We start from the raw sequence: 13,238 nt of genomic DNA, 5'->3' as shown, positions 1-13,238 counted from the left end.
AGAGGTTTGACCAAGTCTCCCTTTGTTTAACCTATTAGTAACAAAGGCATGATTCATTTACATGATTCAAAACTATATACATTTACATGATTCAAGGCATGATTCATCGCATGATTTAAGGCGGAATGATTCATAGCCGAAATATCCGAGCAATAACATTCTATTCATAATAATCATATGCTAAATATGATAGATAAACATATATACATTTACATATATATACAAACTAAATACAAATGTCAAAATATTACAGATGTTTAAATGTACACAAATGTTCGATATTCTACAAACAATACACTAATGCTTATCCTCCTCTTGCACCCTCTCTAGATGTGATGGTCTAGATCGCCTCTTACGATAGTAAGAAATAGTCATATGGCGTTCGGGGAGGGGAGGTGATTGATACTAGAATGACACCGCACCTTGGGATGATCCCGCACCCTGTGAGAACCCCTCAACATCCTGGGGGTACGTCAGGTCGATCTCCTCCAAATGTACGTCGTCGTGAGGAGGAGATTCCCTCTGCACGTCCCCTGAGATGTCCAGCGCAGCCACTTCTAGAATGAAGTGCAGGAACTGGGCCCCTAGAAGAATGCCTTGGGCAATCTCCCGTACAGGCTCCTCTTGACTGGAGCTGATCACGGATGCGGGGCCTTGTGCCTGCAAATCATTTGATCGTTAAATAAAGTTATATTATGTAAGTTGTATGGTTAATAATTTAGCATGGAAGATACTTACAAACTGTGTCATCATCATTGAGGCGGGGGCGTACTGAGTTGCTGTAATGATACCTCGTGGTGCCATCCATCGGCGAGTGATGGAGAGGAACCACACCATGTAATCCGTAGAAGTAGGTACGCCTACAACATCAATTGGCGCATCTTGTGCCAGCAGCTCCAACCGTCGATCCCAGCGAGTGATGTGTCGCCCATTGATCTCAAGTGAATTCTTCGGGTCCCGACCCTTACGTGAGGTGAGATGGAGCTCAACCTCCGTATCACATGGCGAGGGGATGCCCTATACAATCCCATACTGGCGAAATACACGCTCGACAAGATGTGCTTCGACAAATCGAGATCTATATGGAACCTCTGGATGGGGATTGATTGGAGGTGCAACAGCACCACGTCCAACAATTCTCATTGGTTACCCAATGAAAATGTGCTCCCAAGCTCAAATCTATGACTATTATACAAATAAGTAAATGTAGGAATCCAAACGTATTGAGAAACAAAACAATCATAATTTTTAAGTTTAAATTACTTGGAGTATAACTAATGGTCCAGCAATCTCCTTCACGTTTATCCATGAAGCACCGCAGAGCCGTCTGTACAGATAGCCTAGGGTTGCGGAACCTCAGCTGTATCCGGCAATGCGCTCCCAAGGCGCATCAAGCAACGTCAAATACAAAATTTGTACTTGATTACCAGTCTTGTCGGCAAACAAGACTGCACCAAGCAAGTAAAATATATACGCCTTAGCATACCTCTCTATAGTGAACTCATCAGCACCTTCAGGGAGGTGCGAGAAGTTATATGTGCTAACCATGCAACGCACAACCCACTCCCTTGGGCTATGTTTGTCGGAGGTCGCACTCCAAGTACCCTCTCGACCAAATCTCGCCAGCTATTTAGCTGGCGTCCAACAGTACACACATGTCCCTCGATGGAAAGTCGTGTTAATACAAATACATCAAGGAGAGTGATGGTAGCCTCACCTAAAGGAAGGTGGAAAGTGTGCGTCTCTTGACGCCATCGCTCCACCAAAGCGGTAACCAACGCACGATCCACCCTACCGTATGCGACAAGGTGGAAGTCGTATAACCGTGCTCGCTGTACGTAAGGAATAATCCGTGCGTTTATCTCCCATGGTACGGAGTCGGGATGCCTGCAATATATAGTGTCTGTATTGGAGACCTGTAGCAGCAAACACAAAATAAATATTAAAGTATATGTTTATAATACAAAATTCATGTTTATGTTTATGTTTATAAGACATAGTAATATCGTTTATAATTATAATGTTTATTTTTATAATATTAAAGTATATGTTTATAATACAAAGTATATAGAGTATAATGTTTATAATGTTAATGTAAAGTGTATAATATAGTATTACCTTGATGTGCAAGTTCTAGTGTTGTGACCTTCACTCCTACAACGATGATAAGTATTGCATATTCTTCTCAGTGTTTCTAGTAATAATCTTTGTGGCATGTGAAGTGTACAAGTGTTTTCCGATTGAAAGTAACATTCACAACTTGATTGCCTAAGGTATCTCTTCTACATATAACTCCAAAGAGTAAATAGGTACCCTTAGGCAATCACTTGATTGGAAACGTATAACTTGATTGGAAGTAATGTACGTAACATTCACAATATTGCTACCACTTCTTCAAATTGAACCATTTCAAAAACATACAATAGTCACACAAAATAATGTCATTTCTACATGAATACATACCAAATCAACATCATCACCAATTTCATTCACGAAAATAAAGTGAACAACCTTATAGCATTATCAAAAAGTACAACATCATACATAATACATAAGTAACCATAAACTTAATCCCTAAAATAACACTATCAAACAACAATGTCAACATTATCAACATACTTATAATACTTAAACAAGTATAACAAGTATAACATTACAGCACATTATTAAACATAAACTATGCACAAATAAATACAAATCCAATTATACATAATGAAGTTAATTCATAATAACACATTATAACAATTTAGGTAAGTTAATTGATAATAACACATTATAACAATTTAAGTAAGTTAATTCATAATGAAGTTAATTCATAAGTTTTAGAGCCGTGCAAAGTTGTTAAGTAAGTTAATTCATAAGGAAGATCAAAACTCAAAAAAATGCACAAATAAATACAAATCCAATTATACATACCTTAGTCAAAAAGAAGTAGTAGATGCACAATCAACAACCTACATTTGAACACAATATTCAAACTTGCATAAACCCTAATTTTCGGATAAAAATACAAAAAATCAAAGAATTATATACCTTAGACAACTCCAAGTATATGCTAGACCACTTTACTAGTGTTGGATTGAAAGAGGAAGGGATTGATCGAAGATTTAGAGCTTTTTTAATGGAGGAGAATAAGGGAGTATGTGTTGATAAGACAACTGTTTAAAGTTTAATGAATTTGGGGGAAAATGAAGAAGGAAAAGGCTGATGCTGAATTTACTATGTATCTGTTCGCTGTTATTAACAACGAACAATGGCCGACGACCAAAATTAGTCAAAGTCATTGTTCGTCGTTAGTAACAACGAACCAACTCTTTGACTTTTATTGACCTTCAGTCATTGTTCGCTGTTAATAACAGCGAACATTACCAAACCTCAGGATTGGGAAAAAACTGCTTATCTTAGAAAATAGTTTTAAAAATTGGCTATAATGTGATTTTTTTTTAATATATTTTTGCTTATTCATTTCAAATTTTCAATTATTGATCAATCATTAATTCTTGAAAGAGACGGTATCTTTGAGAGACATGTCTTTTAAGTCGGCCCAATATTTTATTAGAAAAAAAATTAAACTTTAAAACAAATGCAGTTCTTAACATATTTTAACCTTTAATTAAACTTTAAAACAAATGCACTTTTTAACATGTTTTAACCTATTAAAATTGGTATTTTACCCTATTTAAGTTGGTATTTTAACCTATTAGAAGAATAGATAAATGAAAGAGAATATAATGATACATAGTAGATGAAAGAAATGAAATTATGGTATCTTTATTTTGTTCTCCTCCATCGAGTACAACTATCCTCCTTCTTCATCACTTACAATAATTATTTTCTCTTAATTTACTGTTAGTCCTGTTTTGTTAAATATTTATTCACAACCTAAGCATACACATATCAAATAAAAATTGGCGCTATGTAGTAGTAGATATTTAATCTGTTATTTTTGAATTTGTCGGTGTCAGTCTCAGATTTGCTACTTTTGAATGAGATTATGATAAGATGTTATTATTTCTACTATTCCTTAAAATCGACAAATATCAGTGTGAAACCCCTACTTTGTTCTATAAAATCCACAAAGAATCACATATATGCTTTGCCTTGCTATAACTCTAAAACTAACTCTACTACAAAACTCTATGAATCTGACTTAAAAGAGCTCAATTGTCATTTCAAAGACTGTTTAGAGTACCACAGTTTCTTCTGGCAAACTAATATCTTTTCATTCTCACTATCATACTCGGTTTCTTCCTTACGACATTCCCATTTCATCCCCTTTGCGATAGCATCAACCTTATCCATAAAGTAGTTATTTTCCCGAATGATAACATATCCATTAGGTCGTAGGATTCTGTCCATTTCTAAGAGCACGTACTTCATATCGCACCTGACAAATCAATATCTTACTTGCATTAGAAAGGTCTCTCATTCGTTCCCTTTTTGTTTCGCTATGGTGATTTAAGCGATGAAATGAAGAAAAAAACAACGCACAATCAATGAATTACCTGTGGCTTTCAGCAGTAAAGAGTCCATCCGCGTGAAGAAAATCATATGTTCTAGGGTACGTCGAGAATGGCTCACACCTGAAACGTATATAATGAGCAGAGCTACATTAATAAGTTAAGGGTAATTCCTAATAGTACGGGAAAGTTTTTGTCACCATTTACCAGTCATGATAAGTGCCAATGAGCCCCCGATCATAAACCACAGGCAATGTGTTAAGGCCATACGAGGACACCACGTTCATAACCCAAACGGGATCCTCAATTAGTCGAGCTGCGAAACCCCCATACAATGTATTCATATCCATGACATTGCGTATGTTGTCAGTTCGAAGGGCCGGGATCAATTTCTTGTAATACTTCACTCTGACCTTCCACTTGCTCTCATCTTGCTTGAAGGTACCGGCATTAGCACCAGGAACACCAGAGAGGCGATCTGGTGCAGTAGTCAATCGCAGTGGCCATTTGGGTATTGATTTCAAGCCCAAATTCTTGTGCTTTGGATTTGGAACTGTCACACATGTGCGAAGAGGTGTGTACCAAGCCGCATCAGGCTCTAGACTGTCGTCGCACTTAGGAGGGTAAGCTTCGGGGTAAGCGAGCTTCTTATTATAGCAGCTATTGTCAGACGCCTTCCGCCACACAGCAATATCATCCTTTTTCTTATACAGCTTGAAGCACATCGAAGTAAGCAACTCCTGTAGTTTCTCGTAGTCCCTTCGTTGCTCCTCAGCTGTAGTATTCCATCCCTTCCAGCGGTTTTGATAGTTGACAGGAGGTCCTGAGAGAATCCAAAATCCACCAGGACGCACTATACGATGAATTTCCATGAGGTACACTCCACCTAAAAGAATAGTATAAGAATTGAAACCCTCGATTTCAGTCTTAGAGCACATAAATTTTACACAATAAGGAATATTAAATGTGCAACGTACCAAACTCGGCCCAGGGGATCAGACATCTTGAACAATGAGCTATATCAAATGTATTAGAAGGGAATGGAAGCCGTTGCGTTGAAAGGACACCTAGAATTGCTGGAATACCGCGTTCCAGGGCAAATTGGACTTGTGCCTCATGGTTATCCCTTGGGGCCAGAGACACAGTTAGAATCCCCCGATCCAACAAATCACCTCCCCAGCTCGCAACCTTCATGGCACAAAGCTCAAAATATCAATATCTAACACAAAAAGATTTCAAGGCCATTACAAATATCATCGCCATCTTATATATCTCGCTCATAAAAACTATGATCAGGGTCTAGGGAGGGAAAGAAGGCAGTAACTCATACCCATAAAGGAGAGTGTGGCCAAAGAGTCCCTCAACTCGAGAAAGATCCACAAATAATCTAATTACATATATAAGATCAATTATTCCATGGACACTCAAAGACAGCAAAAAGAAATGATCAAAGGTGCACAGCTTACCCCACAGCCAGTGTCGATAGCAGTACGAATTGTCCCGTCTTTCATTTGTGGTATCAAGTCTTCCATAAGATTTACATATTGACTAACTCCATTAGGGAACATAGTACCTCCACCAGGGAAGACGAATTTCTCGCCTTCTTTCCTCAGCCAATTCTGATTAGACTTCTGCTCGTTGATCCAATCATATGGCACATTTCTGCAACACAAAGTCACAACAATGATCTCATCAATAAAACAAACACTCCTTTTTCAAAGACTTACTCACAATCCGCTACATAGACAAGCACAATTACCTGTACCAACACTCATTCTTGCTCATTGGACCTCTGATTGGTAGTTTATACCCATTAGGTGGAGGCACCAAGCATTCTTTTCTTTCAAATATTGGTGGACAGTGTCGTTCCAAGAAAGTAAGCCTTTGATAACCATACTTGTTCCATCTCTATAAAAAGAGATAGAATAATAGTTACCTATACTATTTTACAATGGCTACAAAATGTCATCTCTTTTCTTATAGTTGTAATGAGATGATTGAACATGGAAATGGCATAAATACTTCCTCCGTTCCATTGTACTTGCTACCATGGGCGGATGTAGGTGCCCTTACGTGAGGGCACTGCATTTTTAAAAAAGTTTACGCAATTGACTACAATAGGATTTGAACCTGTGACCTATAGGTCGTCCTAAACCAACTATGCTATTAAGTTTTCTTTACTAATAAAAGATTTTAATTGCAGTTAATATAAGTTCAGCTGTACAACAAAGCTCAATTAAATGCAGTTATATTATCCAATACCTAAATAAAACATAATTAATTTTTCTTAACTATTCCCTTTTTTTATGTTTAACAATTGAAAACACTATATATATATATATATATATATATATATATATATATATATGATTTATTGAATTTATTGTGTTCTTACTAAATTTTAACTTTGGATGCACCGCTGCTTGCTACATCTAATCATTTATATATTGATTGTGATTAATTAAAAATTATAAAAAAGTTAATAGTTACCACTTGACTACGTTTTTTCTTAGTCAATAACCATAATATATGAAATAATATTTCTTAGGCAATAACCACTATGAAATAAACTTAAACATGAAAAGTAATATACCAAGTATTTCAGAACAGAGAAAAAAGTAAAAATCTTGAAAATATGATAAGTCAAAAGTGAATTACCCTAGGATCCGTGCATGGAGTGTAGTCTTGATAATCAATGTCACATTCAGGAAAGGAGATGACATTGTCTTTAGCATCAATGGGTGTTTTCAAGGGAATGAAAACCCCATCAAAATAAATTGAAACTCCACATAATACTATAATCATAAGACACAGAGGGACGATCTTCACGCCTTTATAAGTGAGAGAACTCAGCCTTCCTTCCCTCATCCTCCTCATTTTAGGACTTGATTAACCTATATTAACACATTCATAACTTGATCAACAGTAGGGATTCAAATTACAATTTTCAACAGATAGTTGAAGAAAAACATGCAAAAACTACAATTAACAGTAAGCTTTCACCATGAACCCTGCACTATAATTCAGTCAGTAATGTAATTCAACAGCAGCCAATCAAAAGTCAAAACCCATACCTACATACCCATTATTCAGAATTCTTGATTTTGCAACATTACACCATTAAAAAATGAAGTTTGCTGGAGACCCATCAATTTTAAGAAGATTTAAAGATACCCATTTACAGTAAACGAAGAAAAGGGGCAAAAAGAAAATTTAAAAATCTTTACATGAAATGGAAGAAATGGCAGAAAAACGAATTACCCTGTTTCTTTTTCGTTCTTTACCCCGTGTTTTTCCCAAATGACTAGATATTTTGCAGATATCTAGGAGCCAAACAATTACCCTGTTTCTTTTTCGTTCTTTACCCCGTGATTGAGAGAAAGAGAGAAATGATTAAAGATAAATGGAGGGAGAAACCCAGAAACTTGGATAATGCAAAATTAATACAACAGAGAAGAGGGTCCAACTCATATATAGTTACTTCTACTTCATTTTGTTGCTATTTCACCAAAGAAAAAGAAAAAAATATTGATTGTGTTCACCTTCTAAAAATAGACACGCTACAAATATTCAAATAAACTCTATTAAAAAAATAATAATATTTTTAATTTATTTATATAAGAAACTAAATGGTAATAGTTGAAAATTAAGATATTAATACATTTGCTCCGAAAATTCTAATCTATTTCTGCAAAACACTTACACACCTCATAGTTAGGTTTTGTTAGACCTCTCAGCTTGATTGGTAGGATTGATTTCAAATCAGTCGAGTTTGACTCAACAGGCCATAATATATTATTATTTTATAGTTAGCACTATTATATAGCTAAACTACAATGTCATATTTTTCATCAAAAAAAATCCATATTACATTCAATAAGACTTAAGTCTTATATGAAATTGCTACACCATGAAATAAACTTATATAATCGACTTATTTCTCTCATCGATCATTAAAATTATAAGTAATCATTTTAAAGTTATAATTGGTGGACTATAGTTGAGGAGCCAAGGAGGAAATGATTGATTTTCTTTTTTTCGTCTTTTTTTTAACTTCTAAATAATAAAATAAAGAAAATTTAACAGGTTGTATGTCATTTGAATTTTTAAAAGAAAATCAATAACAAAGGACAATTTCAAAAGAGAATCGCCTTTGGTGGAATATATTGAAGTAAATCTTCCTTGGTTTTATTGTTAGCGTTTTATTCTTTATTTTCTTCTATTTAGATTTGCCCATTTGATCGCACATTATGCTACTACAATCTACAATGTTTGTTCTTTTTTTATACCCGTTTTCAAACACACCTATAATATCTTACAAATATACTACCACGAGAGAATTACATAGAGTACATAGAAAAAGGAAAACTAAAATTATCTAACAAAGCAAGCCAAACTTTAGAAGCCAAGAAAAAAATCAAGGGAAAATGAAGAAAAGCAAACAAAACCAGCAGAATTATGCTACAAAGAAAGTAGCTGCATATCTTATAGGATGATGATGACAAACCAACAGTTTTATTAGATTCCAGTACGCTGCTGTACAGACCCAACGAATGCCAAACCGTAAACCTTAAGGGGAACCACTGATCTAGGTCCCACACATCTTTACAAACTACTACCATTTTTCTCATTATTACAAACTGCCAACATGTTGTCTCTGAACACCACCATATCTACCAGCAGCACCATAAGCTGGAGGGACAAAGCTTAATCCAGGGCAATCTCTGGCAGAATGCCCAACTTTCTGGCATTTAAAGCACTGTCCGGAATTGCTTCCACCAGGCACATTATGACTCATAATAATGCCGCCTGGAGTACTGAGAATACTAGGACAATTTGATGAATTGTGGCTTGCACCACCACAACTACTACATGTTATTGGCACCCCAGAAGAAGCACCAACATACCTGCTGCTATACTGGTTCCCAAACTGGCTTGTGTTATTGGTATACATGCCCGTTTCTCGATCAGAAAGTCCCGGATTTGTTCCATAGCTAACTCCTGAAATGATTGGCTGGCTGATTCCAACATGACCCATTACCGATCTATTTGTTCCAATATTTGGAGTGAAATTCTCAGATTTGACGGTTGCTGGACAAGAATCACCTAGTTTCGTTTTTCTCATTGATTCCAAAAGAAGCCTTGACTCTGCAGCAAAGTTTAGCTTCTCTACTTTCATGATAGTTGACTTAACTCGTTGCTCGTCATTATAATTCTCCTCCTTGACTTTCAACTTAAATATGTATTTGTTGAAAACCGCTGCACGACTGATTTCCACAACTTTTTCATCATTTTGTTCCTCATTTTTTAAGTAATACAAATTTTTAGCCGTGATGCCCAAAATTTCTTCACCTATTTCTTGGAACCCTGTTGCCCAGGTTGTGGCTGTATGATCCTGTAATTGCAACTGAAGTATATACCTATAATCACATTCACCAACAGCTTGATCACATTTATCACACCACCACCTTCCATCTCCATTATTTATAACCTTTTTGTTGCATTGACGTCCGCCATTACTAAGAGGACATGCTGTATAACAGAAGTTGTCCATCTTTATATACGTAATGGTGGCACAAACAGTAATATAATCAGGCTTTTCAAAGGTCCCCAGTTTCTCATCCTTAATCTGCAATATAGTTTTACGAGCGTCACCCCTAGTAGCCGAACTTGCAGTATCTCTTGAAATGGAAACAGATAGCAGGTTCCTTCCTTCCCTGTCAAACCAGTCCTTCACCCTCTTAGCCTCCGGAAAGTCTGGTTCTATAAATAACTGACTAGTTGAAAGAGTTCCCACACCCTTCCCATTGAATTCATACACTCTGGCCGACTTGACAGCTAGAACAGGATACATTCCATTATCACACATATTTTGCAAGGTCTGCCCTTCTGCATTGCAAAAATTTGCCCACAAGGTCACTTCAACGCTTCTGCCAGACATATCCTTCAACTGAAGAGTCCTTTTCTGAGCTTCGGTTCCATTTTTTCTCATAATCGAGGACGACGGACTGATTGAAGACACTACACCAATCACGTCCACAATACCATTGTTCTCGATACCCTCAATGTCACTAATGGGCCGGAAATGAAATTGCTGCTTAGGAATTCCAGCGTCATCATCAAAACAAGGTTGAACTATAGATGACATATCCAATACGATCTCATGATCATTGGGGAGATGATTAAAGTTCTTCTGAGCAGGTTTTAAGCTCCCTTTGGATATCAGGTATACCTTGCCAACCTCAATCTGATCATAGAATTGATCAGCCACAGCATTAAAGCAGGTAACTCGAATTTCGCCACCATCAGAATCTAAAAGATCAAAGGAAAATACTTTCCCATCCCCACGGGGATTATTATAGTGCCTAAGGTCACCCTTTGATGTTACTCTTGCCTTGATAGTCCATCGACCTTGGTAGGGATTTAGGGCAGCAATTGGAATTATCTTAGGAGGGGCCTCATTTTTAGCAATAGGGCCCCTATTCATGTACATTGGAGGAGGTTGCTGATAGGAAGGTTGCTGATTCCTTGCATAAGTATTTGAAGGAGCACGTGAGAAATCTGTGTTGGCATTATTATATACTCCGTATGAACCAGGAGTTGCAGATTTTACAGAGCCACCAGAGCCAAATTCTAATTTAGAGTGCAATGGAGATCCACTATTTGTGGTATAATGTCCAGAGACTGGATTGCTAGCAGAAGAACCGCCATAAGATTGCATTGGAGCACCACGTTCCAGCTTCGGCTGCTGTAAAACAACCCCTGGTCCACTAGATCCAAGTGTTGAACCAGATACTGGTGGATGCATATTTGATTGCTGAGCATTGCCAGAAATGACCCCAGTTTGACCCACAGAGGAGGGAACTTGAGCAGTAGTTCTAACACCACCATTCACATATTGCTTTGGTTCTCCAATTGTGGGGCAGATCTCTTGTACTACTTCAAGTTCAATGATAATTATAATTCTGCATAAAAATAACCATTCAATGAACCAAAGACACCAGAACATTGATTAAAAACCCAAATCAAGGTTGAAAACAACAAAAGACAAGCACCATCATACAGAAAATATTTTAGCTAAAAAGTGCAACAAGCTAACAATCAGCACACTAAAATACAGAAGGTGAAGAGGACACAAGGCTTAGAATGGTCAAGAATGTGTACCCTTTCCCATTTCAATTACTAGTTTGACTTTCACCTTCAGATCACAAATCCAATATATGATATACATAGTACACATCAAACAAAAGGTGTCAAGCCAGAATGCATGACAATTTGAGCATTGCTTAAGTTTGGGATGGCAGAGGAAATCACCTGTATCTGAAAATTTAATTGAAATTAAAACCATCTACTATAAATTTCACAATATGACACATTTGCCTTCACATTCACCAAAATGCCTCTTGCTTTATTTTTCTAAGACGGGGTCCTCAAATTACAAAAGCGGAAAAATTGAGACAGGTTGAAAAGGAAAGAAAGCCTTCAACCCAAGACTATTAGTTACACTCAGCCCCAAAAACCCACATGATTACAAACAATGAACACAGACGCTTATCAATCCAAAAATTGATGCTTGTTGCTGATATGAAAACAAGGACGAGGAAGCACAACAATCGACCAAACAATATGAAATGCTACCTCAATATTGAAGTTCCGAGTCCCTAATCCCTATCAAGTATCATCTTCATCATAGCAACTGCAGCCATGGAGGCTCTACTTCAATGTCCTTAAGAGGTTTGCTCAATCAAGAACAACCTTTACATGGTGAAGAATCCATTTCAAGATCTATGGTAAGAGTATTTTTGTGAAAATATGAAGTCTAGAGATCAAAGATTGAGAGAGAGAGAGAGAGAGAATAGCAAGTAAAACTCCAAATCACTGTCATCGTAAACCACAGGTAACAAGTAAAAGTAGCTTCTTAAAAATGGATTGAATTCCCTAAAAGTAAAAAAGCATCAAAATTCAATACAGCAACATTATAAACGAATAAAAACACTTAGAATCTAGAATCCAATTCCAATTTACATCAAGCCAAATCAACAAGCAGATCAGCAACCCCCACAAATTACAATTTACTCGTACCAAAAGAAAACCTTAAAAGCATCTAAATTGAAAGACAGAACAAGAAAGTAAAATTAAAGAGAAAAAGTAAAAGAAAAAGACTAACGTTCGGCCTTGAATAACATTACAGACTGATTGAAGCAATCGTACAATAGAACCTTTCTGCAAAACACCAGATTTAACAAGTTCATTTCGCTGAGTTGCGAGCATTCCTTGTTGCAAATGCAAACCATCAGACAACAGAAGCCGATATCTCTCAGTTGCACTGCTAGGGTTTTGAGTATTAACAAGACGAATATCTGCTACTTGAAGAACTGGTTTCAAATCATTATCGCCATTACATATCGCCTCAATTGCTCCTTCCGTTAAAGTATTCGCCATCTGAAATCAAAAACCCTAGATTTGGTGTTGATCAATCAACTTTCTGGGTTGGATACTTGGATTACAATTGAATGAGAAAAAAGAGAGAAAGGGTGAGTACTGTGTAGTGTGTATGGAAGAGGATAAACCCTAATATTTGTGGACGTGCAGTTGAAGCGCCATTGTTAAACAAATGAGCGCCAAAGTGAATTTCGTACAGCAATTTGCTTAAAAGGGTGTGAAGTGTGTCCTCGTACGAATACGCTATGATCCTCTCTGTATTCTCTATTACTTATGCTATAATTTTTACACTTATTTTAGAATATAAAATAAATTGTCAAAATCATCCCTATTAAA

At 36.6% G+C, this 13,238-nt stretch overlaps 2 protein-coding genes and 1 long non-coding RNA gene across 5 annotated transcripts; all 3 read right to left on the bottom strand.

The window, feature by feature from the left end:
- Window positions 1-261: 261 nt before the first annotated feature.
- Window positions 262-3,165, bottom strand: LOC130799640 (uncharacterized). Its single transcript, XR_009039317.1, has 4 exons — window positions 3,034-3,165; window positions 2,917-2,954; window positions 739-1,916; window positions 262-660 (listed from the first exon to the last, which is right to left on the bottom strand). It is a non-coding gene; the product is annotated as an uncharacterized LOC130799640 (long non-coding RNA).
- Window positions 3,166-3,978: 813 nt separating this feature from the next.
- On the bottom strand, window positions 3,979-7,883 carry LOC130799692 (probable methyltransferase PMT21). 3 transcript variants are annotated; one of them, XM_057662880.1, is made up of 8 exons: window positions 7,535-7,883; window positions 7,119-7,354; window positions 6,220-6,368; window positions 5,927-6,122; window positions 5,438-5,648; window positions 4,668-5,346; window positions 4,506-4,583; window positions 3,979-4,387 (listed from the first exon to the last, which is right to left on the bottom strand). In XM_057662880.1, exons 2-8 carry the CDS (start codon window positions 7,335-7,337, stop codon window positions 4,168-4,170), a joined length of 1,752 nt encoding a protein of 583 aa, XP_057518863.1. In that variant the 5' UTR covers window positions 7,338-7,354; window positions 7,535-7,883; the 3' UTR covers window positions 3,979-4,167. The 3 variants fall into 3 exon arrangements, with proteins under 3 accessions (XP_057518863.1, XP_057518865.1, XP_057518864.1); XM_057662882.1 differs by having other exon boundaries at window positions 7,543-7,883; XM_057662881.1 differs by having other exon boundaries at window positions 7,722-7,883.
- Window positions 7,884-8,717: 834 nt separating this feature from the next.
- Window positions 8,718-13,154, bottom strand: LOC130799807 (replication protein A 70 kDa DNA-binding subunit A-like). Its single transcript, XM_057663047.1, has 2 exons — window positions 12,628-13,154; window positions 8,718-11,425 (listed from the first exon to the last, which is right to left on the bottom strand). The coding sequence occupies exons 1-2, from the start codon at window positions 12,900-12,902 to the stop codon at window positions 9,094-9,096; spliced, it is 2,607 nt and encodes an 868-aa protein (XP_057519030.1). The 5' UTR covers window positions 12,903-13,154; the 3' UTR covers window positions 8,718-9,093.
- Window positions 13,155-13,238: the final 84 nt, after the last annotated feature.

Source organism: Amaranthus tricolor, chromosome 14 (assembly GCF_026212465.1).
Source record: "Amaranthus tricolor cultivar Red isolate AtriRed21 chromosome 14, ASM2621246v1, whole genome shotgun sequence".
NCBI classification, from domain to species: domain Eukaryota; kingdom Viridiplantae; phylum Streptophyta; class Magnoliopsida; order Caryophyllales; family Amaranthaceae; genus Amaranthus; species Amaranthus tricolor.
The sequence above is the reverse complement of the archived record's forward strand: the minus strand, read 5'-3'. Positions and strand labels throughout refer to the sequence as shown.

Excerpts from the sequence above, each read along its gene's own strand:
- LOC130799807 (XM_057663047.1), bottom strand. The coding sequence starts at position 12,902 with ATGGCGAATACTTTAACGGAAGGAGCAATTGAGGCGATATGTAATGGC. Across the intron at positions 11,426-12,627 it reads AATGTTATTCAAGGCCGAAC|AATTATAATTATCATTGAAC; the intron begins GTTAGTCTTTTT and ends ATTTTTATGCAG.
- LOC130799692 (XM_057662880.1), bottom strand. The coding sequence starts at position 7,337 with ATGAGGAGGATGAGGGAAGGAAGGCTGAGTTCTCTCACTTATAAAGGC. Across the intron at positions 5,347-5,437 it reads GATCCCCTGGGCCGAGTTTG|GTGGAGTGTACCTCATGGAA; the intron begins GTACGTTGCACA and ends CTATTCTTTTAG. Across the intron at positions 4,388-4,505 it reads TTTACTGCTGAAAGCCACAG|GTGCGATATGAAGTACGTGC; the intron begins GTAATTCATTGA and ends TTGATTTGTCAG.